The sequence below is a fragment of the Haliaeetus leucocephalus genome, unplaced genomic scaffold (genome assembly GCF_000737465.1).
Source record: "Haliaeetus leucocephalus isolate CR32 unplaced genomic scaffold, Haliaeetus_leucocephalus-4.0 Scaffold880, whole genome shotgun sequence".
NCBI lineage: Eukaryota > Metazoa > Chordata > Aves > Accipitriformes > Accipitridae > Haliaeetus > Haliaeetus leucocephalus.
This window is the reverse complement of record NW_010973316.1, coordinates 2,887,962-2,915,101: the sequence shown is the minus strand read 5'-3', so window position 1 is coordinate 2,915,101 and position 27,140 is coordinate 2,887,962. Positions and strand designations below refer to the sequence as shown.

The following is a 27,140-nucleotide window of genomic DNA, read 5'->3' as shown; positions in this document are numbered from 1 at the left end:
TGCTAATTATTCAATACTCAGATGGTGCTGTAAATCAAATAGTGATAGCAGTGCTGTAAATGATATGAAAATAATTTTAATTGTATTCTGGAGTTATTAAGAATTAGTCAATGTTAGGATCTTGAAATTCACTGTGATGTGATACAGGGTTAAAATGATCATCTGATGCAGGTGTCAAGCCATCCAGTATTTGGGGGTTGTATATTGAAAAAGTTTGGTTCTTTGAATTATGATTTAAAAAATGTTAATTTACTTACTGAAGTTGTTCTGCTACTGTGAATGAAGCTAGCAGTGGTGGTTTTATTGTTGCTGGTATCTTTTTCAAGAAGAACCAGAGGGAAATTAGTATCATTAACTAATACTGTTTTGAATTGACCAGGATCCTGTCAGTACAAATTAGTATAGCTTTGGAAATCAGTGGTGGGTAAGAGAATTAGATAGTAAAGTTGTTCCCTGATGGTGGTACAGCCTCTTTTTTTTTCTTTTCTTTTTCTTTCCCCTACCTTGCTATACTATTAACACAATCTCTTTGGTCAAGAAATTTTAGAAAGCGGTGAAAGGACGGCTGCTTTCCCCTTCTAACAGCTGGAGAGAACAGTGTATGTCTCAAGGTCTGTTAGGATGTGATAGTCAGGACAGTAACACATGGAATAGAGCTTCACACAAACACAGCAGCTTGGTAGGAGCTTCGTGGCGCCTACATTTCTAGCACTTGGAAGTCTGGACTGGTTTTGTGTTTCCTGATCTCTTCTTATACTCTCTGCTATTAGGGAGTGTCTAGAAGGCATTAAGAGTGACACTGGTGTTTGAGGAAAAATAAATATTTAACAACATGTATTTATTAGTCTGTTTCTTGAAAAGCATAATGTTCAGAAGAAATCAATGAAGCTTTATCTTAAACTGGAGAAGATCTGTGCCCTGTTAGCATTTGTAGCCTCAGGGAAGCTTCAGTAAGCATGGTTATATTAAATCATGGCTACATTTTGTTAAACTCTGTAGGCCTGGAAAACAGAGGGGAGAAAAAGTGCAAAGTAAAAACTAGTCTTCATTTTCTTTTATGTATTGTTGGAATGGTAAATACTGTACTAAAGTCCAACCAAAGCATAATGACTTGCCATCTAAGTAAGGATCACCTTAAATATTTGAGTTTGCGAAAGAATTATTCTCCTTCTGAAATATTTTAATGAAAAAACAGCATTTTTGGCTCTTCCCAGCATAGGAGAATCTGCTTTCTTCTCCTAGCTGATATGTTTGAACTTCTGAGTAATAGCTCTGCCTCTAGGATTCTGATGATTATATGAACTGAAAAAGAAAAACTGCTGAGAAACCCTTGTTTCTTGAAGGGTAGTGGATAATGTAATATTTGGACCAAAGTTCCGTGCAAGGGTTTTCTTTTTTCTTCTTCTCAGGGACACTTGAGTTTATAACTCTGCCTGCCAGTTCTTTACCTTTTTTTCTTGTGGCTTTTGAATTCCTTAAGTTGTCTTTCCACTTAAGGTTTACTCAGTTTGTTTTGTTGCACTGATGAAAAAATCCACAGAGGATTTTTAAATACAAAGACACCACCTTTGTTTGGCTCAGGAAATCCCCAAGCTACTGTTGCTGGCAGCTACGGGAGTATTCTGGAGAAGCACTGCTCCCTCCATGCCTGCCCTGTTTTAAGACTCTTATCTTGGCCACTGCTAAGTGGCAGGCAACCGGATAGATCATCTGTAGTCTGACTCAGTGTGACCCTTTATTTGTGGGTTGTTTTTTTCCTCCATTTTTTATGTTCTTACTGCTGAACAGTAGTCAAGCAGCAGTGGTGACAAGGTTAGAAATGTGCATTAGCTAAGGCCTTGCTGCCTTGGCAGTGCAAGGATCACTGGTGTTTGAACCGTGCTGCTGGGCCAGCAAGCTCAGAGTTAACGTAGTGCCTAATTTAAGCAGAAGACTCTTGTCTGTGTGTATAGGCTGAGGCAATGCTTGAATTAACATTGCAGTGAGGACAGGCTGTCTCTTATTTGAATTTATCCTTATCTTCAGCTTGGAATGGTTTTCTTCATATCTTCAACTTCCCTAAGATTTGTCTTTATGGCTTAAAGGCTGCACTTTTTCTTCTAGGTGACAAAGGTAAATCAGTTATTCACCAGTGCAGCTGCTGAGATTTGCTGTTTCCTGAGCTTTACCACTTTAAGGGTCTTTGGATTGCCTTTCACTGGGACAAAAGAAACAAAGTTAACATCCATTTTTATTTCTGTTAGGTAGATTTACATTCTTTGAAATGCCTTTCTCTCCTAGGGCATTGACTCTTAGTGCTTTCCAGAAATAATGTGTTCATGTGGGTGAGTTTCCTTGTCTGTGACTTATGTTTTCATAGTGAAGACCTTTAGTGACCTGGAAAGACTCTTCGTCTGTGATGTTCTTCATAATACTTAACTGTAGATATTGTAAGGTGCTATTAATGCAGTGATGAACAGGAAAAATGTTTTGGTTTTGCCTACATCACAGTATACTGACTGCATTTAACTTGAGGGTATAATCACACTGGTGGCCGGTCATTGTCATGACTGCGGTGCTTTTTATCCTTTTTGGGAGGCGGAGGAGGTGTCAATCCAATGTGCAAGAAGGGATGAACCTGCAGTTACTGTGTTTACCTGAGACCAGTCTGTTTCCCATCAGGAGGGACAAGTTGATTCCGGCTCCAATTCTTCATGGTAGGAAAAAACCTGGAGCTATTTTTAGCATTTTGAACCTGTTCATTCTCATTATCCTGAGAAGAGTTTTGCCTGTTGAGTGTTGACATAAGCTCTTCTGAGCTGTATGTCAGTGCTTTGTGTCTCAAGTAAGATTGTCTTTATCCATCTATTTCAATACCTTTGTTGTGTAGTCTTAGATAGCTGTTATAAGATATTTAGACCATTGTTCATTGTTTGTGTGTTGCATAGGTGCTGTCCTCAAGACAAGAAAGATTCCTTGGTCTGCTGGTGAAGGCAATTCTTCTAGTTGACAATTCACAGTACTTACTGAACTTCCGTAGTTCCTAGAGTAATTGGAAAGCCTCATCCCATTTCAAGAGCTTAATCAAAACACATTTTGTCCTTTGAGTATTTGCTAAAAAGAAATGTGAAAAAACAATTGGCTCCTTTCAGGAATTTTGTCATTTTGCTGCTAGTGTCAGCTAATGAATGCTTTAACCTGTCAGTTTCCATGGTAGGTTTCTTATACCAAGCATCAGATTTCCATCAGTAATTTGTAGTGTATTCTAGTACCGTTCCTGCCTTTGGGTGTAGGAAATATCCAGAGACACTGCACAGGGGATATGGTAGTACTTCTCTCTGGCTTTTCAAAGGCAGATGTTAGGTGCTGTTTGCTAGCTCCCTGTTAGGCGTTAGCAACCGAAGTGGACAGAGGGCATCAGAAAGCTGACCATAAGTAATTCCTTCAGGAATTCACAGCTAACATCAACCACTTGAAATGCAACACAGACAACATTTCACCAGCTGAGTTTACTTGGAACTTGTCAGTTATCTTTGTGGTTCATGAAGATGGAAGATTACCCTTAGAAACGGTCAGAGATTTCAAACAAGGTGAATTGGTGGAGGATGGGAGCTCAAGAGTTTTTTCAACAACACAGCTCTGCTCTGGGAGCTATGTATTGTATCCTTCCAGGCCAGCTCCACATCCTTATTCATGTATTTTGTGTGTGTTCCTGATGTGGTTAGAAGTTCTGGTTGTTTACAATGTACCACAAAGAAGTCTGATGCTGAGGTGGTTATTTGGGAAGCCTTTAAAGTTGCAGGGTACAGAGTTCTTCTTCTACATGCACTACGTGTATGATCTTCCAGAATCAAAAGATATGTCACTGGGGTTCTTTGAAGGCACAGCTGCTCACTCTGTCAAATAGTAATACATGTACTAATTGATTAGAGAGAAAAACTGCTTACAATAGATTTTTCTGCAAAATAAGTAGCTCTGTCTACTCATGAAAAGTCGTGTGACCCGTTTCCCCAGTCATCCTTCCCCCATCTGAATACAGTCCTTTTGCATCATTTGGTGGGATTTTTTCTTTCTGAAATATTTTCATGCTTTTCCTCTGATTTTTGAAAGACATGGTTTACTGATTATGCTCCAGCAACCTCAAGCCTGACGAAGAAGCACTGTTACATTTTTCCATGCCCACAGGGTTTATTGTGCCTGGAAACTTTTGTAATGAATGTGCAGAGATAGTAAATCTTTTTTTTATTCTTCTTCTTCTTTTTTTTTCCCCTTAGATTGCTAGTTGGAAAGAGGGAAGATGGGAAGTCTGCTTTTAGTACAAATACTTGGTGGGGAGGGGAGCAGTAAGGCAGAGAGAATACAGGAAGGAAGAAAATATTATGACTAGTATCTCCAAATCTAATCTGTTTGTTCTAGATTATTTTCCATTTTTCCTAGCATTTTTTTTCATGACTAATTGAGCAACATCAATGCAGTTCTGCAGGCCTCACTATAGAAGGCACTGCTTAAGGGCTGGGGTTTATTGCATGTCTTTGAGCCACATTATAAAGGGAAGCTGTTTGTTTTTGCAAGGTCAGGTCCTAATTTTCCACTCTGAGCTGTAATTTCGCTTCATACCTGATATGAGAACTGAATTCTGGTTTTGGGAAGGGGAGGAAGAGAGTCTGCCAGGACTAAATACTGCTTTCCCTTTTTCTTAAGCACAAACCCCCAGTTGTTTCCAGTTTTTAAGACCTTTTTAGTTTTCAAGTCCAGGAAATGTCTTATTTGCATGGAAGACTAATGTTAGGGCTTTTGAATAAGTATAAATTCATAGGTGCTAATAATACGCTGATTTTGAAATGTTTTATACATTGCTTTTTCATTAACTCCATTCTTGCAATTCTTGGCTCCTGTCACTGGGATGCGGGAGGAGAATTGTTACTGGGGAATGAAAGAAAAGATAGCTTTATATTACCTTCTGTTTTCACTCTAGGGATAAATGTATTATTTCAGGACATATTCAACCTCGCTTGGTTGGATTTCCATAAGATGGATTTACAACTTCTTTAGGGCCCCACATGCATTTACTGTTTTTTTTTTTTTTTAGAGATCTCATGTACCGCAATAATAACTTGCTTTTGAGCAAGACTTCCTTCTCACAATACTAGAGTAATGTTCTTGTGAGAAAGGATCCTGATTTCTAACCTGTAATTACATTAATATTTTTGTAGCTGCTGAAAGCAGACTGAAAGGTTTTAATGAAAGGCAGAAGGTTTGACAAGTTGTAACCTGCAAGGGAATCTCGGAGCTGGGAACGTTGAAGCTTTTGAGTTAGATAGGTGTTGAATGCATATTAAATAAAAACTTGGCGTTACTCTTCTGAATGACAGTTTAATACACAGTCAACATCGTATGGTAGAATAGAAAATCTATCATGTATACACATGTGTCTGATTATTAATCTGGCATGCTTAATTAAATGGTAAACAAGAAGAGTTTGGTGCTTGATGTCAACTGCTGATTAATCAGAGTTTTATGGCTAGCTTTTTTCTTTTGCTAAGCCATGAAATGTGTTTGTTTTTAATTAAAAGATTTGTTTACAACCAACAACAAACTGTCTTTATAACATCTTGCAAAGTGAGGGCAGCATTATTTCATTTCATAGGTAGCACCGATTTCATGAGAATCTACTTCAAAGGGATACATCCAGTGCCTTTGAAAATCAGTGTACTTGGGCCCCTGATACAGGAAATCATTTGAATGCTTTCCTTTTCATGTGAAATAAAAAGTGTGCATAAAGACTTTCCAAAATAGGAGTGCTCTCCTGTAACAGGGTTTCATTCATACTACTAAATATGGGTTAGGAATGTAACTTTAGATGTTGGATTTAAATATATTGACCCATGCTCTTTTTTATTGAAACTGAAATAGGATGAAAACAAAATCATTTACAGCTAACATTTTACCTAGCTGTTGTGGGTGAGAAAAAGTTTTCTGTTGGGGAATTTAAATCAATTTAATTTTCAATTAGCAAACTTTCAATTACTGATTCTAGTATTGAAAAAAAATAAACTTGAATGTCCATTATAAACTCTCCTTCCTCCCAGCCCATGGGGGTATACTGGGCAGCAGTAAAACTCAGTGAAACTCCACCCCAAGCACCTACAAACACCCAAGCCCAGAAGGTTGCAACTGTTGAAACTTACATTCATTACACTCTCCACTCCTTGTCCCTGCAGACTGGACTGTAGGGTTTAACCTCGTAACAAACTCCATCCCTGCCCTGCAAAGCAGACAGCTGAGTACTGTTTGGTTACTCCTCTATTACTTAATCACAGTATGCTTACAGCAATTGTGCAGGGGTCTCAAGGACTCTGTTTCTGATGTACAAGGGTGTCCCATGTCCCCAGGGCAGGTGCTGGGGTCCCCACTGCGGCAGCTTGCGAGCTGCCCTGTGGCAACACTGCGAGGGGCTCACCCCAACCAGGGGTTTCAGACTTGGCACAGCCCCTCTGCAGCTTCCTTTGGGTCCCACAGGTGGGGAGGGTCCAGGCCTCAGGGCTTGAAGCGGGCCCTGTGCCAGCTCTGTCCAACTGCCCTCCCACCCAGAGGAGTGCTCTGGGGCTTTTCCGGCTCTCCTGTTAGCCTATTCCCCGCAGCACAACCCGACGTGGTGGGCGCACTGCTCGCACCACCTGACAGCAAGGCATGTTCCCTTCCGTGAGGTGACGGGTGGCAAGTGGGACGTGGAGGTCAGCATGTGGTGGTACCTTTGCTGCTGCTGCTCCTCATTTCTCACCTGATTGCTCTGCCGTGGGCTTCCCCACCAGCCACAGACCCTTCTGAGTCTCCTCTTAGTCCCTGAGTGGGGAAGTTCTTCCCTGTCCTGCAGGGCTGCAGCCCCTCTGCTACCAAAAACCTACTGATGATTTCTGGTGCATCTGGCATGCAAGTTCTGGATCAACTGTTAGTTGTCTGTCCAGAAAGCCTCAAAAAAGAATATGCTTTGTATCCATTTTTACATTGAAATCTGATACTATATACAGCTAGAATGAAATCAGTTATGAGCTGGAGTTAGATATTACACAAATACTGTACCTACCTATTCCTTTTAAGAATGTATGTACAAATTTTGGGACCAGCTTCAGTGTCTGGACAGCATTGATATGCTGCTTGTATGCTGTAATAATATTCCATTTGCACATATCTTTAAAGGAATATATTGTAAGCTCTGTCTTATTTTATGTTGAGCATAGGATCCAGACGTAGCACTACTTTCTTGATTTATTTTTCAAGGGCAGTTGTATAATACAGAGAATTTCTAGGTCTGTGTTCCTGGTGTTTTGTTGCTAGTCTATTGATGTTGTGCCATTTCAAAGGCAAGAAAAGAAGCTTGTTTCCAGGCAGCCCTGGTGTTCCTGAAGTTCCTTTCTTTGCATGTTAGCACTACCTGCTTCTCTGCTCCACCTTGGTCTGATCTACAGCATGCTGAGGTTTAGTGGAAGAAGCTGGGGTGCTGGGAGAGCCAATGGAATCTTAAAAATCTATTTTAAAATATCTTCAACAAAAGGCGTTAGCAGATACACATTTTGCAGTCTATTTTTTAAATTTTATTAAAAGAGGAAATGGTGCTGGTTGTTTACCTTTTGTGGGTTTTTACTTCTTGGGCAGTTAATATTCTAACTGACCCCACCTCCACCCACCAATTTGGCCTTTTATCATTAACAGCTTTAAAGAATTATGTAAACAGAATTGAAGACTAAAAGCACCTACCAGGTTGTGAAGCCAGCTATTGGAAGAGTTCAGCACTATAAGAGACAACATTGCTTAAAGAAGCTGAATTTTTAATTTCTTTTGTTGAGCCCTAAATTGCCTTAACAATTCAGTGCAAGTGTAACAGTTCAGTTTCTAATATAAAACCTGTAGTAATAGTGTGATTCTTTGCAGGAACCCTGTAGCAGGCAAGTACTGGTTGTGGCATTTCATCAGTTTGGAAGATGTGATTTCTCAGATGAGGGAACATACAGAGCTCCAGTGTGAAATTCTTATAAGGTTTCTCCTTTGCTAGGGTATCTAAGCGCAGAGACTTTCCCTTTTTTTATTTTCAGTTTTCTTCTACAGCCTTTTTTTCATGAATATTGATTTTCCTCTTCTCCCTTTCCCACTGTCCCTTCTAACCTTATTTGTGGAAGATGTAAAAATCTTACTCTGTTGCTACTTAATTTTTTTCCCCCACTCTAGTTCTGTACCATGAATTTTCTCTTCAAGGGGCAATCATGGCTATGGTAATTTCAGGTGTTACTGCATAAATTCCTCAGGCCTGATGGCTTAGCAGAAACATTCAGCTGGATAAAGTTTGTTGGTTTGGGAAGATAAGATATGTATTCTGTATTAGTATCGACATATATTATTGGATGCAATTCTGAAAGTATTAAATGGCGACAGTATGTTAGAGATGGTGGGACCAGGTGTGGGTGCGAGAAATAGTTGTGATAAGGAGTTGCCAATGTTGGTAGATGATAGGGAAAACTGTACCCCATCTGTTCTGAAGCCGTGTAGTGTTTCAGAGGAAAATCTCTGCCAGGTAAAAATTTCTGTTAAACACCAAAAAAGATAGTAACCCCGGAGGCTCCAGAAGAATGACCTAATTGCAGATCTTTGCAGAGAATGCAGTATAATTTTGAGTACCAGAGAACTTCCCTTGATTGCTTGATTTTGGGGGGGGGGGCGGGGAGCATAGCTTGGTTTGGTGGTGGTTGTCACAAACCAGCAGCATATTGCTCTGTGCAGCCAGTCTGCGGCAAGCACTCCTGGATGATCTGAGCAAAGGCCGATAGTGAACTGTGAGAGTAAATAGTGTTTTGTTGTGTAGTGTTGATTGGGTATGATACCAGAGGACAATATTTATTGCAGTTTGTTTTGATCTTGTTGCACTCTGGAATGCATAGAAGAGATTGAGTTCATAAAACAGCACTCACTGTTTTTTTAATTTTGTGGTTATTATGGGTTTAGCAGTTAACTGGTCCAGGGGAATAAATACTTCAACAGCAATTGAAGTTAGTTCATTCTGAAAACAAACATTAAGTAGGTGTGCTGGAAGAATTAGTCCTTGAAAAAGCATTTACGGGTCATTTCATAGCTGGATATGTTTGTTCAATCATTACCAGTGTTGGAAGTTTTTGTTGGGAATGGGCATTTTTATCTCATGAATAAAGTCTAGATAAGATTATCTAAAATACATGCACTACGTATCTGAATTCACCTAATTTAAATGTTTTGTATGATACTATCTCCTAGTTTTCATTGGTAGTTTCTTACTTACTGTCAAGTGTCTGCAGAGGGAAGAAAAGTGGACATGTTGAATTTCACCAACATGTTGATGGAAGGTATCAGAAGCCAGGCACTAACCTTAACAGCTTGCAAGAAAATGCTTGTATTCAGGCCAGGTGCTTTTTGAGCATTGCCATGTATTGTCACAGGGAAGCTGACTGTAATGCTGGTGTAAAATTAGGGGGAGCCCAGGAAGTTCACAGGCTTACAGCTCCAGTCCTGGGGGACCCCTGCCATATTAGTGTGGTGTTGAGCCTTTGTGAGTGCCATGTGGTGAATATGAACAATTTTGTATTTTTGTACAACTGAGTGAGCTTCCCAAGAGAATTGGGGATGTATGATTTTTTTCCAGTGTGTTAAATCTCATCAATTTCATTGTGAGTCATATGGTGTCTGGATGGGATTTAAAGATCTGGAGAACTTTCTGATCTTCTGCTTTTCAGTTTCCAGAGTTGAGTCCTTCATCAAAATGATAAACTTCTGCTGTTGTTTTCAGTGACTCCCACCAAGGAAGATGATTAGCTCTTTATCCTGAGGGTAATCAGTCTGTAGTTTATGAGCTGCTTCTTGGTCCCAAATACTTCACTGTCGCATGATTGGCAATAGGCCTCTGATAGCCCAGGAGTTCCCAGCGAGAGGAGATGAACCAGCAGGGATGGTAGAGGTCAGGATCACGGGGTCACTTCAGGATTAAATAATCTGAAAACTGGATGTCAGAACAATGTGGATTAAACTGAAGGGGATATGGCCTGGCAGAAAGAGGAAAATACACTGTGTTAGGAAACTGAGCAGAAATGTATGAGGCGATGTCAGGCACAACTGCAGTTCTTATGTTTAATGCAGAATTTTGGAATTTGAGATGTTTTTCCCACCCACGCTACATGGGTGCCTTGCTCTCTGGCTTGTTCGTGTTTAAGGGTGTTGTAACTTGAAAACGGTCTTGAAACAAACCTTTTGGAAGGAGACTGTGTTTTGGGTTAGCAAACCTGCATTTTGGGGTTTTGATGTGGGTCTGTTGCAAGCATGCTCCTTTCCTGTTCAGTAGGAAGCATCCTGTCATTGTCCCTGCAGGCATGTCATGGTAGGGGCATGTTACATGTTCTCACTGGGAGTTATGAGGCTGGAAGGCCTCAGTTTCCTTTTAATTTTCAGGATATAAGATACTTGTGGAGAATCTTGCCTTGGGCACAGGGCTGCATGCTCTAAAATACTCTTTCCTGTGCTCACCATACCTATTTGAATCGACCTTCCTGGATACTTACTATCAATGCCAGGTTCTGTATTTTTTGTGCATTTTAAATACCATGGTGTTTCTCCTTCATTATTTATGAACTGGTTTTCAGGCTTCCTGTTTTGTTTGCTTATAAAAATAAAATATGCCTAAAAGGTTTAAATTCCACCCCTTCTCCTCTCCTGTAAACAAAAAGAAAAAAACTCACTCACAAAACAGCAATTTTATCTTGGTTAGCAGTTCCCCTTTGCACTCAGTTAGGTTACTTGGTTTTGTTTTTTGGGGACAGACTGATCTTAGCTATTGGGAAAACATAAACCTCACCCACAACATAATGGAGGCACTGGAAATATTTCTCATAGTCCTGTTGTGTTTTCCAGTGTTGGTTTGGTTGCATAAAAGCATGGTTTGTTCTCAATTTTCTTTTCTCTTTTGGGGAAAGTGAGAATGCTGAGGGGTTCATCCAAATATTCTGTCCATAGATCATGGCTAAAAACTTCTTTCAGTTCAAGCAATAGTACTGACTGTAGTAGCAATATATTATTTAGTGCTCTTCACTTGCCTCTTCAGTTTCAGCAAAAGCAAGTAGCTTTGATGAAATGCTTCTACTGCCTCTGCCGGTGCTGATGATCCCCAGCTGAATTCTTTCCTATACTTTGGGGCAATACAGTACAGCCTGAACGTCTGCTTGCTAGTTATATTTTGGTCATACTTTGACTGTCTGCATTTGTATTTGTGCTCCTTGTGGCTTGCTTATTCTTTGCATTTCTTTCTTTCTTCTCTTGCGAGTTGTGCAGGACTGACCTTCTGCAGTCCAACCAAAACAGGGGAAATGCAAGCCAGTATCTCACATGGAAACAAATTTTGCCTCTAATGCAATTCCAGTGTGTTTTTCTAGGGAAATTTAAATGAGATGTTTTATTCATACGAAGTCAGTATTTCTCTGTTCTCTTCCAATTCTAATAGTCCTGGATGAATGCAGGAGAACATCTGCAGATTTAGAGTCATCGCAAGAGCAGTAAGTTTATATGTAAGTTTAATATCTCACTGTACTACAGTACCAAACATTAGAAACTTTTGCAGATGTAAGGTGGTTTATATTGAGTTGCCAGCAGACAAATGACTTTGAAATTCCTGTGGAGGATGTATGATGTTAGAGTCAAAAGCATGGAAACCAAGTAAAGATGCTTTACAAAAGGGGCACACAGGAAGTGGGACAGACAGAAACTTTTTTTTTGTGTGTCATTCCCAACAGAGAACCAGAGCAGGAGCATATTCTACTTTAGCACCTGCTTTGACTTCCTCCTTCAGTAACAGGCCTCGTTATTTTTGTAACCCGTTGTGGTTGTTTTTTTTTTTTTCTTTCTTCTCTGGATTTGCAGAATTAATGGATTCACTGGTGCCATCTTGAAACAGCTTTCTTTACTGAGTGAATGTTACGGTGTACTCTCTAACATCCCAGGAACAGATTTACACATTTTTTTAATTTTTTTTTTTTTAATTGCAATAGTAGGTTATCATTTGTCACTTGAGTAACCACAGCACTTTGCATGCAAACAGCTCACTTTAGGAGTGTTGAGGATAGCTTATAGAGATTTTATCTTCCTCTGAGGAGTTACAATGTTTACTAAATAGCTTGTAGAGAAGTAGACTTAGAGGCAAAGATGGTAAATGAATAATGCAAGATCAAACAAATATGAGTGACAGATGGGAACAGAATTTAGCAGTGCTCTCACCTCCTATCTCGTAAATGGGAGCTCACTCTTGCTGCCTTGTTCTGAGCTTCCTGCCCCTTCCCTTGTAGCAGTGCAAAAGTGTGTCTGTCTGCCTGCAAGGCATCAAAACTGTGAAAGGGATCTAGACTTAAACTTGCTGCATTCACCCTGCCTCCGAAGTTAAAATTAACCATGAACGACTTTCTAATCCATGTCACTGTGTAGCTGCCCAAGGGCTTGTGCAGGCACTGGGCATGGGGCAGCCCAGGCTGGCAGGAGAGAGAAGCTAAAATTGATTCCTTTGACGTGAGCTTAAAATGTTTGTGATTAGTTTGGTGGAAACTCTTCCTTACAGAGAAGCCTAAGGGCATCATTATTACAGTGTAATTAAATCCTGTTAGTTTAATTATATAGTAAACTTTAAAGCCTTAAGAAATACTTGCATAGTATTTTAGAATGAAGCAAAGTTATAATATATTTAACAGTGAATGCAATTAAATCAAGATTTAATATAGTGTTTACGAAAAAAACTGCAAACACGTTTTTTAAAAATAACTTGTGATGTAACTTTGCAGAGGTTTGTTTTTATTATATGTAAGACAGTAATATACAGAGGATATGATTTGTTTGTCTTAAGGTTGCAATTTTTAACTCTTCTGTTATCTGCTGTGGTTTGGTATTGATGATGGATTCCCTTACTGCCATGCTGATTTCATACAGTGTATGTGACATAAGACCTTTCCATTCCATTTCTTGTTTCCCAGCTGTGTGGGCACTTTTTATTTTTCTCATTTGCTCCCCCTTCCTCCTCGGTCTGTTTGAGGATAGCTCTTTTTTCTCCCCAAACTGTTGCATCTAGCATGGGAAGTAATTCTCTCGGTGTGATTTATTTTCTTTCACCTGGGCTTTCTTGTTATAAAGTCCTTGTTTGTGGGGTTTTGTTGTTTGTTTGTTCATTTGTCTTTTGAGAAAGGACTAGAAATAAGCACCTCAACACTCCTGTTGTGTTCTTCTCAGTTATCCTCTTTATTCTTATTTAACTTTTGTTGTTACAATGATTAAGGGATTTGTTACAGCCTCATTACGCAACTCTTTCTTAGAACTACCCTTTTGCCATCCCAGGGTCCTGAGACAAATCCTAACTATTCCAGCCACCACACTTCTGTGGACACATTATTTAACTGAACTCTGACTTGGGCCAGCTAGGAATTCCGATCCCCCCCCCCCCCAACCCCACCCGCTTTCCCCACAAACTGTATTTTATGACTTGCAGAAGCAAACACATGCAAAAACTGTCAATCCCAGAGAAGTTCTTGGCAAGAAGACCTGGTTAAAGCATAAGTAACCAGTGCTATTTACTATGTGCTGGTGATAATGGGGAAACAAAGAGAAATAAGAAGGGATTGTCAGAAAAATGGATATTCACAAGATGACTTCATATGCCTTTTTTCCTAGGACAAAATCGCTAATAGACTATACAAAATGTAAACAATTTATTGTGGTATATATTTATAGAGTTCTTTGAGTTTCTTTTTGATAGTAATCCACTTTATTTGCTTGCATGTAGAGTCTGGATTTAAACAGAACATTTCAGTCTCCTGTCTAATTTCATATGGTTTTTTGTCTGTGTAGGAGAGAGTTTAAGCTGGTTGTAAATTATGTGGGCAGATAATTTATGTTAAAAAGGGGGGGAAATGATGTATTTTAGAGGTAACCTACCAGAGACTGTGTCTATTCTTACTATTTATGATAGCTAAAGTAGGCGAAAAGTTCAGAGATTTTGATGTTTATAATCTTTGCCCTGAAAATGTTAGGATTCTCAGATTTGGTGATTCTCTGCTCATGCCAGGAAGTGTCTAGCATCTTCTGCAGGGTCATGTATTACCTTTCTGTTGTTGTTTAGATAGTTAACACAAAATTCTTCATGAAACAATTGCACTTTTGTGATGTTCCTATGCCAATTCACTGGCATCTGCTTTTTCTTGTATCTTGTATCTTAGATACAGTGTCATCCAGGATTTAGATCCAGTAGTTAACCCAATAACTTGAGTAAAAGCACTTCTTTTCCAGAAGAAGTTTGATTTTGTTTTTACATTTCTTTTAATTTAGCTGTGGCAAACTGTTTGACAGCTTTAGTGGGGAAAAAAACACCACTCATTTTCTTTAAAAAAATAAACTCAGTTAATGGTAGGGTACTAGTGGAAGCTGCATACTAAAATATTGCATTGTGTTGTCTCTGTTGCTTAAATTTACTGGATATTAAGATTATTTGTTCAGTGGTACCATTATGTCATTTTTTTTTAATATGTAGATTGAGTAAAGTTTGCTGATACCAGTGATGAATTTAGCATAATAAAGTTAAGCTAATTACAATTTCAGGTACTGGGAGGCATATATTTTGTGTTACAAAATACACCTATTTGTAAATGGCAGTAAGAGTGACCTCACTATACTATACTGACACAGCTATATTTATAAAATAGCTTGAATAAAAGAAATCTAAACTACTTAGTTGTTTTTTGGGCATTGACTTGATATCTAGCTGGTCATTGCTGGATGGTGTTTTTATTAGATTTCAGTTGTTAGCAAACGATATTTGTGGAAGCTTGTGGGAGGAAGCATGGTGTAAGAATTTGGATTCTCGCTGGTGGAGTTACTGGGATTCTTTACAAATCTGTAATCTGCATTAATTGATACAGTTTGGTACTTTCTCCAGCTCTGGGTTTTATAATACAGAACAGAAAACTAGCTTAGCCTGGGAATAGCCAGTGAACATTGATTGTACTGGTTTGGGCAAGTTCTGTAGTTACAGAAATAAGCTGATGTGAAACTGGATGGGTATAATCAGATATCTTCTGAAAGCAACTGGGATGCTTGCAACATGAGGCAGAGCAGCTGTCAAAAATGTTCTTGTGCAAATGTGGTTATCTTTATTTTTGGACTAACCAGCATTTTGTCTTCACAGCAGCTATACTTCTGAATGGAAGTGGCTGGCAGACAGAGCTAGAATTGGCAGCCGTTGGACATGGCTTCAAGCCCAGATTTCAGAACTAGAATACAAAATCCAACAACTAACTGACCTTCACAGGCAGATACGTGCCACCAAGGTATTGTCTGTAAGCTTATAAATGGGCTTTTCAATCTTCTGACAGTATTTCTTGTAATATTTATTTATTTGGTTCCTTGTTGTCATTGTCCTTGTTTGTTTTGCCCTAGAGTTTTTGTATCTGTGCAGGCTATCACATGTGGAGGTTAATGAGAAAGACATCAGGAGATAAAATGTATTGTGCCCTAGAGGCACCAATACAGGACAGGGAGTTGGGAACTCTTACTTTCCTATCTGTGGTAGTAGGGACTTTGTTAGTGGGGCACAGCACAAGGTACTGCATTTATCACACTGTTTTTTTCCCTCTGCAGAAGAGGCAAGATTTGGTTTTCAGGTGGGGTGGTTGGTTATTCATTTTTGTGTTGTGGGGTTTCAGGGTGGGTTTTTTTTTATTTGCATGTTTATTCTGAGGATTAGCTATTTAATGTTTGTACAGTGCTTTGAACAGGTCAAAGATTAATTATTACTAAAATTCCAACGTGTGTAACTCATGTAGTAGTTTTTGTAAATCGAACTGGCTAGACAGTGGGAAAGTCACATTCCTAAAACATTGATAATCTATCTATCAATTTAATGGGTTCCCTAGGTCATTCTCATGTGCAAGAAGCCAAAACCTGTGATAATTCTGGTGGTGTGATAGTGAGGGGTTTTAGAAGAAGGCTCTTTGACTCTCCATTGTAGGTTGTTTGATCTCTGCTGGGGTCAGATAAGCACGGATGGAGAGGAGCCAGAAGATGCTTTAGACTTTACGTGGCTGAATGTGAGACTTAGAGGGAGTTTAAAAGGAGAGGGAAATCACCCCAGAGAGAATTTCCCTCTGATCACAAAAAGAAAAATTATTCCCTCTTCTTTCACCCTCAGAGCCTTTCTTTTCCTATCCAACTTTGTCTCTCCTGCTCACAACTTTTTCCCAGTCAGGTTTTTCTTTAAAAAATAATTGAAGAGCCTTTGTTTGAGGGTCTGTCCTGCCTCTCTGCCCGCAGAAGTGAAAGGAGATTTTGTATTTTGGTGAAGGGTGAGAATGCCTGTATTTTAGTGTTGTCCTAAATACCAGGTACATGCACACTGTTACAACCAAGAGCTGTCAGCCTTTAAGTTGGCATAGGTCTCATGAGCTGCAGAAGACAGAGAAATAAATAACAGAAACGAGAGGAAAAACATTCCTTTAGTCATGCATTTTCTTCGGATTAGGTGGTATGTTGGCTTGGATCCTAGTCATCCTCCTGGTGGAGATCTTTAGTGACATTCCTTTTTGCAAACTTCATGCCCCTTTTACCAGCTGTGGTATTCAGTATTTGGCATTGAGTCCCATAGTGAAGGTAGACACATTTCCTTCAGCTGTGATTTTTTTTTTTTTTTTTTGTATACACGTTTGTAGTACCCCAGTGCAGCAGCTACAGAAGGACACATGGGCTGATAGAAGAGCTCTTTGTTTTCATTTAGTGGCTGCAAAGTAGTTACACAATATCATTAGAATTTGTATGCTGTTTTTATTAGTTTCAGAGTGTTTTTCCTGTGTTTTGAATGGAAAAAAATGTGATTCATAGCCAGTGAACAATGATTTCAAGCAAAATGCCACTCCTCTTAATACCATAATGCAATAGGAAGGGAGATGGTTAACCTGTGGGCAGTTTCCTGGCCTACTACATTGTGTCTTCTCCATCTCTATGCACACAGAAGTAGCAGCTCTGGATCTTTGAGAATCCTTCCATTTAAAAAAAATGTGTATCTGCAAGACAAAACAATTCCATTTGGGGGTGGGGGAGAGGAGGGAGTTCATTGCCAAAACCTGCTGGTTGTACAAGTACCTTTCCTGCTTTCCTTTTTCAGTGCTTCGTCAACAGGATTCTGCAGTTTAAAAAAATAAAATTCCAGTGGAAGCAGGGTGGGGGATGGAGTGTTCCCCTCTTTTCACCACTCTTCCCGTGTGTCTTCCTATTCCTCTCACTTCAGAATTTTGCTTTAGGCTTTTGTGAGGGGTTTTTTTCCGCTCTCTCTGGTCATGACCTATGATTCTTTTACTAAAAAGATCTAAAGATTCTAAATTCTAAAAGAGTCTAAAGCTGTTGAGCTAGCTTGTCCTCCTGTTGTGGCACACAAAAATTAGATCTATACTTGAATTCCCTTACACATACTGCCTACTTTGTAACTGCTCTTGGTCTACAGATTATAGTATGATACTGTCTGGAGTCGTTTCCATCTGCTGTAAATGGAAAAGCACAGATGATGGGCTACTACCTGATAAGGAATGTGGAAAATCTAGCATTGACTTGATGGAAATTCAGAATCTCTGCGCCCCTTTTGGGCACTAAAGCGAGTTTTCAAGCACCAACATTTGTTTTTAGAGAATATCTTTGTTCTCAGCTTTGAATTTATAACTCAAACAGGGGAATAAGTTAGAGACACAATGAGAACAGGACAATTTCACGTCTTCTCCTAGTCTCCCCTTTGAAGTCTCTTTGAGACTTGCTTTCATGTTTTAGGGCAAGTTCCTGCAGAGGCAGGAGTCAAGGTGTGAATAAAACTACAGGATCCTTAATTTTCCACAGCCACAACCTAGGTGAAGTCTATCTTGCTTAAAGAAATAATATAGGGGTTCCTTGTGTTCACGTGATGATAATCTCCCTTGGCTTTAGTGGAATATTCTCACTAGAAAGAAAAATTTGAGGCAGTGTAATTGAATGGTCCCATTCTTTCAATATCTGCTTGATAATTGAGTAACAGTTAGTACTTGAAAGCAAGTAAGTTCTTTGCCTTTCTCTTTGGAAAAAGCCTCCAAGGGTTTGATAGCCTTTTCTGAGTATGAAATTTATTTACTCAAGATAATGACAAATTAAGGGACTATTTGACAAACTGGTTTTGACTGTTACAAAGTTATTTTTGCTTATTATTTTGTTTAACATTGTAAGTTGTTAAAACAAACCAACTGAGATGTTACCTAGGATTGTATTTGACACTCATTTTCTAATCCGTCATGTGGAAAACACAAAGGGGATATTCTTTTACTAGTTCTATTTAAGAAACTGTTATTTCCCTACCATATAAAGTTACATTTATCATATTAGGTGGCATTCGAGACAATAGACCACGTCTGATACCACATTTGTGCAGATTGTCTTGAAAAGCAATAAGATTGCTAGAATATTTACGACAGTTACCTCTGTAATGACAAAACTCTAAAAATGCTCACCTTAAAAAAATCAATTATTAAATCGTAAAAGGCTTTTGTTTTGAATTGTATACACCTCTGCTACATAATAAACCTTGATGTTTTGCTTAGAATATGGATAGGAATAAAAAAAAAATAGAGCACTTTAAAATGCCTCTGCAAAATTTATTGGATGCAAAGACTATAACCAGCTTCAAATCAAAGGGTGTTTTTTTCTTACAGAAAAACCTCTTCTTAAATGAGTGGGCAAATGATCATATAGTTATGCTAAGTAGTATGAATTTCTGATTTGAATTTTGGCACAGATGTTTAAGCAGTGGTATAAGACTAGAATGATTGCTGTTATAAGGACTAGCATAAATGGTGCAGCTTTTCATTAATGAAAATACCTACTACTTCTATATTTTAGCTGTTAAGTGTATTTAAAACCTAGTTTTAAGTGCTCCAGAGAGTTTCTGGGAGGATTTAAGGGGGATGTGCCAGGTTGTACTGCCCCTTAAAAATTATTTAGGAGGGTTAATCTGTTGTCAACCAACTGTGTTCAATTGCTGTTGTCTAGGGGATGGTGATCTTAGAAGAATTCCCATTTCCAAAAGACATTTTGAAGAAGCAAATACAATTGACAGACCAAGAAGCTTTATTAAACGCCACAGGGAATTCGCAAGCTGCCATTGAGAGACAGGATTCTTTGCCGGAGCATGACTTTGAAATGTCACCCAGCAGTCCTACCCTGCTTTTACGAAACATAGAAAAACAGGTAAAGTAAAATAAGAACTGAATGGTCAATGGAGCCAAATGATTTACTTCAGAAATAGGGCAGGTTCCATGGTGCCGACTTCCAAAAAGGAAGATATTTTGCAGTCCTCAGAGTGAGTGCTGATGAATTGAAGGGCTTAAATAACTACATTGTACGCCAGGTTTACAAATTAACCTTTTATTTCTGATGTGTCTGTGTTACTGCTTTGTTTCCATCAAAGCGGCCACATAACTTCTAACAGCTATCCACAAACGTGCCTCTCTTTTATAGTTAAGTTCAATGTAGAGTTGCCACAGATTGTTTCAGGAAATACTTACGTGAGATGAAAGAGTACAGCTGAAGATGGAGGTATGTTGCACTTGAAACAAAATAAAAGTGCCAACAGAATGTAATTGTTGGTCTGCCTTTTCAAGCATCACGGGGCCTCCAGTTCTGAGCTGAGGAATTCCAGGTACTTAACAGGCATAGCACAGGCATAGCTGTGAGCGGAGTTTCGGTTCATGGTGTTCAAAACAGTCATTTCCAAGGTTAATTCCAGGAAATACAATATAGACTCCAACAGGGTTTTCTTTTGCTAGAAAGTACATAAAGAATGTGGTAGGATCACATTGCTGAAGGAGATACAGGAAATTTGTTTTCAGAATGAATTTATACAGTTCGCATAAAGCAAACCTGACAAAGCCAGTATGGTGCATTAATATGTTGCTCTGCTGCTCTACCTAAATTCTTGGTTATATACATGTTTTTTAAATGGGGTAAAAGTAGCTTTAGGTACTAATGCCTGTTCCTGAATCTCTGTGCCATTTTTTCTTATTTGATAGTCATACTTTCCTGTTCTTAAAATGCTTCCCCTGTTTGATAGATCTTATCCACAACAGACAGGAGTGAGGAAGCAATGAAACAGGAAATTTATATGCGCAGTGCTGGCAATTGCACAAGGTAATCCCAAGAGCATTTTTAGAATGTGGTGAATGTCCCCTCTTTAAGTGTTTACTTGGAGAATTAAATGCACTTTTCAGTAAGATATTGGACAATTAAAGTAATAGTAGTGTGTTTCCTGGTCCCTAAGTAGCTACAAACAGAGGTCCAAGAACATTGATGATCTAAAGATTACTTGGAAGTAAAGGTGTTCTTCATTTAACTCATCTCACAGACTACATCAGATTTCTTCCCTTTACCCACAAAAAGCTTTGGGGTTTGATTTGCTTTTCGACTATCAGTTCTATAAATTAACCTTAACTCTGAATGTCTGAGATACTTCTCATTCAGTGTCAGGAGTAGCAATGTTGTAGGCTGAAGTAAATCCGCAGGTAGTCCCACAGAATTCTTCAGTCCTTTGTTAAAGTATTTCTTTATTAAAAATAAGTAATTTTACTTGTGAACAAAAAAAATTCATAAAGAATACAAAGTGACTGAGCCTGGCAATTTTTATTAATACTGTTTTCAAGTCCTTTTCATAGCTATGCGATGTTTTAAAAACATACATGTTTTTCCTTGTGTTTTGGAAGTCTGCCATTGTTTCAGTGCTTTTATATTCAGTAGAGACTTTGCTCCTTACAGATTGAATTCTGTTGAGATTTTTACATCAATCTGCTAAATATTTTACTGGCATCTTGTTTGCTCTGTCCAAGCCTTTTGTAATTGACTTGCTATTTCTGTGCTTTAATATCCATTCCTGAATATTTCATTCTGACATGAAATTTTTACCCGACTGCATCACTTAAACATGAACAGAAAAGACATGAGTTGTAATAACATGGAAAATAATTTTTTCTGCCTCTTTTTGCGTAAATGGTGGTGCCTCAAAACATACAGAAAACTTAACTGGGTAACCTTTAGCAATTCTTGTTTTAAATAATCTTAGTTCTGAATGAAAGGCCTACAAAATAGTATAAAAGTTAAAAAAAAAAAAAGTATGGCATTTCAGATACATTTTATTTCTATTTAGTGTGCAGCACACAGTTTCTTCTAAGAAAGCTACATTTTATTGTCAGAATAGCCTTTAAGGTTTGACATTTAAAACAAAAAAAATCATTATGAAATGTTATCTGGAGTCAGTCCACAATTCATTGCTTAATAAGGAGTAATTCTTAGTCTTAACAAATTAGCTGCATTTATTTTGGGGCAGTTCTGAAAGTCCACGTTTTGGTGGGGTGGGGGCTTCTTGTTGCTATTTTTAAGGATACCAGAAGATTTAGCCATTCTGTCTGTAGTTACAGTAGTCCTCCTGTAGTTACACTTCCCTTTATAAAAACACCTTTGTCAAACTACAGTGAGCAATGAAGAGGATTCTTTTAACAAGAAAAATACTTCGAGTGAACAAAATGTACAATGAGTAGACAGCAGACCTTGGGTTTTTTTCCCTGTTGAAATGCTTGTTGAATGGCCAGTTAGCAGCTCTGGGCTGCAGCTGTTGTAACATCAGCTGTAAAGCATTCTGGTTTCTTTTGCCTTTTTAAAAACCTTTGGTTAAAATACTAAGATCACTAATGTGTTTTGTGTACTACTAATCCAAGTGTATAAACAATGTGCTTGGCTGGTTGTTCAGGGTTGTGTTGGTTTTTTGTTGTGTTTTGAGGTGGGTTTTTTTGGTATAGTTGAACATAATAATTGTGAAAGAAAAAACATGCCATACTTCATTATTCACATGAAGAAACTAAATGTGATTATTCCATGATGTATGTGACTGGAATCGTAAGTAGAAAAACAACAAAAACCCAGAACCTTTGAGGTGTTGAGTCTCCATAAAAGTCTGACTACCTTTTATTTTTTTTTGTTTTTTTCCAGAGCGCACAACTGAGTGAAATCATCAGCAGCCTAATTGCTCCACTCAATCTGTCTCCAGCTTCTTCATCTCTTTCATCCAAGACCTGTAGGCACAGACAACTGGTCAATGGCATCTCCTTCAGGTAGGTGACAGTATGGTAGCATCTTTTTGAGAATAACTTTTGGTAAAGTTATGTAGATGGAACTGATAATCATTACAGCAGTAAATCAGGAAGAGAGAGCTGCTTTCTGCAAGCTTCAAGAGAAGTCAAGTCTTGCTTGTAAGGTTGAACATAGTAGGGTTTTGTTTTGTTCTTAAAGACATAAAAGTATGCAGTCACTGTAAGTACGTTTAAGTACTGGGAAGATGAATATATCTGTGAAGTAGTGAAAGGATACAGTAAGTAACACACTACTTCTCATTATTTCAGACTTAATGCATTCTGGCATCAGGAGTACAACTTAATTTCTGGAAAAGTGATGAACTAGACTTCACTAGATCAGTAGAATACATAAGCAACGTCACCGGTGCCTCAGCATGGTGGTTTTTGTGGCAGCTTCATTATTTCTAAGCATATCAGTCTTCAATACAAGGACAAATTTATCTTTGCCATCTACTTTTTCAGGAATTTGGAGATAATATTTTTCTATTTGTGGTCTTTTGTTCTGGATGGATATACCTTCCAGGATGACTGTAGCAGCTCGAAATTAATGTAGAAAAATGTTTCTCAGTACTACTCCATACATCTTAGTAATTCCATCTTTTATTCAAAGATTTTAAAATACAACACAGGCTGTAATCAGTTTTAGTCTCAAAACAGCATTAAAGTAATTGACTACAGTGCTGTCTTAGAAAAGACCTAGGTATGTAGGGTATTTATCCTGAGATACTGGTAATATGATTTTTGAGGATGGAGGGGTTGCTGTTATTCGTAGGTCTTAATTAAGATTGGGTGGATGAAGAAAGTGTTCCCTACTAGAGCTGGGGAGTTTATGGCAGTGTCTGCAGCAGAATGTAATTCCCTGGCTTCTGGCTCCAAGAAGAGCTGGCCACGCCGTCTGTTTCAGCAGCTTTGCCACAGAGGCTGTAGCTCCCACAAAGAGATTATAATGAGCAGCTTGGTTGGGCAGCTTCTTTAACTGCCGTCTGTTCCAAAGAGATTGTGTGACTGTGCCCTAAATTTAAGGATGAGGGGTCCTGTCACATAGCATCCATGCTCCTGATGTATCGGTAATTTAAAGACAATGTACGGGAAAATCAGAAGATTCCTCTGAGTTTTGGAATAAAATAGCCCTGAAATAGGAGTTGCTAGTAGAGATGGGTATGTGGAAGAAGAGAGTAAATTTGGCTGTTAGAAGGCTGTGTCCTGAATCTGTAACTTTTTCACAAAACAGATGAGGAAGGGTTCCTGCTTTTAAAAATATTTTTAGGAGTGTATGGAGTTGACTTCATGATGTGGGACTCAAGACTCAGTGATGTAACTTCAAGATGCTTGTCTTCTGATTTACCAGGCACCATCCCAAATCAGTTTTCTTTCCATTTTATGAGCAACACAGTTGTTTGCTCGTGGACCACTCTCTCTAAGGCAGGTTGTTTTCTGCTCATGACATATAAAAGCCCAAAGAAGAATGAGAAGAGTTGTAAGATTTTCTCAGTGCTGTAGCTCTGAACTGGAGTTGTTGCGTTAGGTGTTGGAAGGGAATCTGAGAGATGTGAGAGCTTTCTAGATGTCATCTTAAAAATCAGTTAAATAGTTAATTTTAATTATTCACTTCTTGTGAAGTGTTTTGAAATCTGCAAATAAATACTGTTCATTAAAGGTGGCAATTAAGCACAATATAGAGTGGTTATCATGAGAATCCTGTAGGGAAGTTTACTGCCTCCTACTTCTTGTTGAGTGTGTTTTCATTTTTTTGTGGTATTTTGTTGTTGAAGTAGTTTTGCGTGCAATTAATCGAGACAGTTACATACTACAGTTAAATTCATTTCTTGGCTGCTTCTCCCCTCACTCTTTCTAGAGCTCACTCCGACTGTATTAAGTACTTGAGAAAGTAGAAATCAAAATCAAATGGAAAGTAAGGTGATTTCTTGTTTTTGAAGAGGAAAAAAAAAAGGATGATAGTGATTTTTTTACTTAAGTAAATTCTTGAAATTAGTTGTAGGCTCTTGATGTGAAAGATATAATAGTCCATGTTTAAAGTAGGTCTAGGTGTGAGATGCTTTGAGGTTGGTAATCATGGGGTTGCAGTACAGTTGGTTACTTGGGCTATTCCCAGAGGAAGTGGTGGTGCATGTACAGTTCCTGGTTGATTAAATGTGGGAACCTTGAATTGCCATTTGTCAAGGTCTAATTTCATTAGTGGCTTCCTTTTTCTATGTAGCTTTTCTTTGCTCAATTGAATCTAGATGCCAAGATTAGCCAGGTGCTTTGTATGAAGGTAAATGTTCATGGAAGCAGTTCCCTAAACTAGTGATAACCACTTTCTTATGAGGGGAGAGGAATGAAAAAGTTCATTACTTCAGTACAAATAGTGCCTGTCTGATGGCTTGCTGTGCATGTGTGTATCCGTGAGTAAGGTCTCTGCTCTTTACCTAGGCTACGGAGCAAGAAAGTCCAGCCTATGAGCTTTGAAAGGACTGTTTAGTAAATCCATGAATTTTACATCTGGCAGTGGTTCATTTCGCTCTTCTGTAGAATCACATTTTGAAAACCACCCAAACTATGATCAAAATAAATGAATAACCCAAACCTTGACTGGGAAGCCTATTTACACAAGTGGCAGGAAAATCGTACTGCTGTGTAGTGGAGCTCTAAGCCACAGAGCTGAGATCTCTGCTTTATCTGAAAACGGAGCTGAGCATTACTGCAAGGCACAGGAGGGTAGATAGAGCAGCTGGCAGAGACTGAAGAGAGATTATCAAAGACCTGGGCAGACCACCAGAACAAAGGCAGGAATCACAGAAGTTGAGGAGCCAGACTGAGCTTTTTGTTCTTATATACCAACTCCAAGTTGTCTTTCATGTAAGAGGGAGGTATGTGGAAGTCTAGAAGTTGGGCTTGGCACCATCTGACTTCGAGGCAGATAATTACAGAGAAAATGTTCTTGAGAATTCAGAGAAAGTATTTTAATAAGTCTTTTGCATGGACTTTAAACATTGTATTTCTTTCTCAAGCCTTAAAAAATGCAGCGTTAGCATTAAGAATGTCATGCTTCAGGATTTGGGGCTTTTTCTTGGCACTTACTAATATGTTCCTTTAAATACTTTGTACCATCCCTCTTTTAATTAGCACATTTTTTTCATCGAGTCTGTGTTGCTTATTGGGATTGTTCTGATGTGTCAGAAGGAGAGCTCAAATTCAAGCCCGTAAAGCTTTGTTACCACACCAGCACAGCATGGGATGGTGTTTAATCCCACTTTCATAACAAGCGCTTCTATTTAATAAAAATAGACTGTTAGAAGAATACTGCTTGTCAAAAAAGATTGATAAATGGCCTTGTAATAAATTCATTTTCATGTTTTATTGTGTGTTACAACTTTACTAATAAGACTGACTTGCCAGATAAAGTTCATAAGAGAAAATATTCATTTGTGCAGATAGATGACCTGCTACAAAACAAGGCCAAGATATCTTGTATACTTGCGCTTCTCAGGCAGTTTAGAGTTGCAGTCAAGGTCTTCAGTATTGTAAAAATAAATGCACACTTGGGTGCTTTTTGCAGCAAGCCTTCAGCTTTGCAGGCAGATGTTGCTACAGCAACAAAATAAAATCAGGTTACCTATAAAAGTGAAGTGCATTCTTCCTGTTGAGTCATTCCCACCCAAATGGGAGGGTGTTTTGAATTCTTACCTTGTAGTGTTCCCTGTTCTGATGAGCAGGCTGTAGATTGGTGAGAATGATCCAAGGTTGTTATACGTATAGGGTTTTCTACTGCTCTTGGCCCTGTGTTGACACATAACTTTTATGATTGCATACTGTATTACTAAGGGTGCAAGTGTGCATGTAGGTAAGGTTGTGGAGGAATGCTGCTGTAACACTGAGGGGGATTTGAAAGGGATAGACTTGGGGAAATGCAGGTAATGTTAAAACGAAGCTTTCCACGTGTTCATGTAGACCCTGTCACATTGTGACTGGAGCTGAGCTTGCATTCTTCCAAATCATCTGGGTCCGACCAGCTTCTAGGTCTCAAAGACAGAAAAACAGGCTAGGTTTTCCCTCCTCCTCGACAGTTTCCCCCAGGCTGGGCTTGGGCTCTATTGGAGAGCTCTATTGGCACATCCATGGAAGTGAAGTTTAATGGCCTTGTGTTGGTTAAACTTAAGTGTGCGGAGTTCCTAATTTTGATAGAAATGCTTCACAGTGAGTTGCAACCCCTACGCTGAATGGACACTGGTTTGTAAAGCTTTACTTAAGTTTCAGTTCTTGAGCAAACCTAGAAAATCTCAAAAGTATTAGGGCAGGACTCCAGGTCTCCTTTATGTTAGCATGACTGCTATCTTGAATGGAATATAAGTTTGTAGGGAAATGTTAATTCTAACTTAAAACTCATAGGTATTAGAAGTGTTAGAGTTCTTGACTTTGGAAAAATGAAAAACCATTATATGCTTGAGGGCTTAACTTCATTTTGACATTTGTTTCCATGAGCAAGAAAGGTGAACAAGAACAATAAACTTCCTTTCATGACCTAACATGGAATTAATCAACAGGCAAACAAAGCACCTACATGGTTTCTGGAAACAGTGTGCTAAAACATTTTAGCGTTTATAAAACTCTCTTAGAATTAGATAGCTAATGCTAATCAGTGTATGAAATGTTGGCCTGTGCATGTGGAGCTTATTTAACTTTTCGTATTTCCTCCCCTGATAAATCATGAAATTGCAGAGCTTCAGACAACAGAGAAGTATCCTCTTCGAGCAGCTGGTTGCTTGATCATCAGCACATCAAGAAAAGAAGAAGAGACAGGACAAGACTAAGATCTCTCTCTGTGGCTAATGTGAGCACATCTGCCCGAACAAGGCCACTTCATAGTTTCCAGAAGAGGAAACTCTACAGAATGCACAGGGCCTGTTACTGGAATCAGCAGGTAGGCCTTGCCTCTCTCTT

At 38.7% G+C, this 27,140-nt stretch overlaps 1 protein-coding gene across 3 annotated transcripts in view; it reads left to right on the top strand.

The window, feature by feature from the left end:
- Positions 1-27,140, top strand: part of KANSL1L (KAT8 regulatory NSL complex subunit 1-like) — a 64,882-nt gene that overhangs the window by 4,214 nt on the left and 33,528 nt on the right. For 2 of the 3 annotated variants that reach the window (XM_010583245.1, XM_010583243.1), the window contains exons 3-6: positions 15,203-15,344; positions 19,072-19,269; positions 22,057-22,178; positions 26,919-27,120. In XM_010583245.1, the coding sequence (XP_010581547.1) occupies positions 15,203-15,344; positions 19,072-19,269; positions 22,057-22,178; positions 26,919-27,120 (664 nt within the window). The remainder of the gene's footprint in view (positions 1-15,202; positions 15,345-19,071; positions 19,270-22,056; positions 22,179-26,918; positions 27,121-27,140) is intronic. The other variant, XM_010583244.1, reaches the window with a different exon arrangement.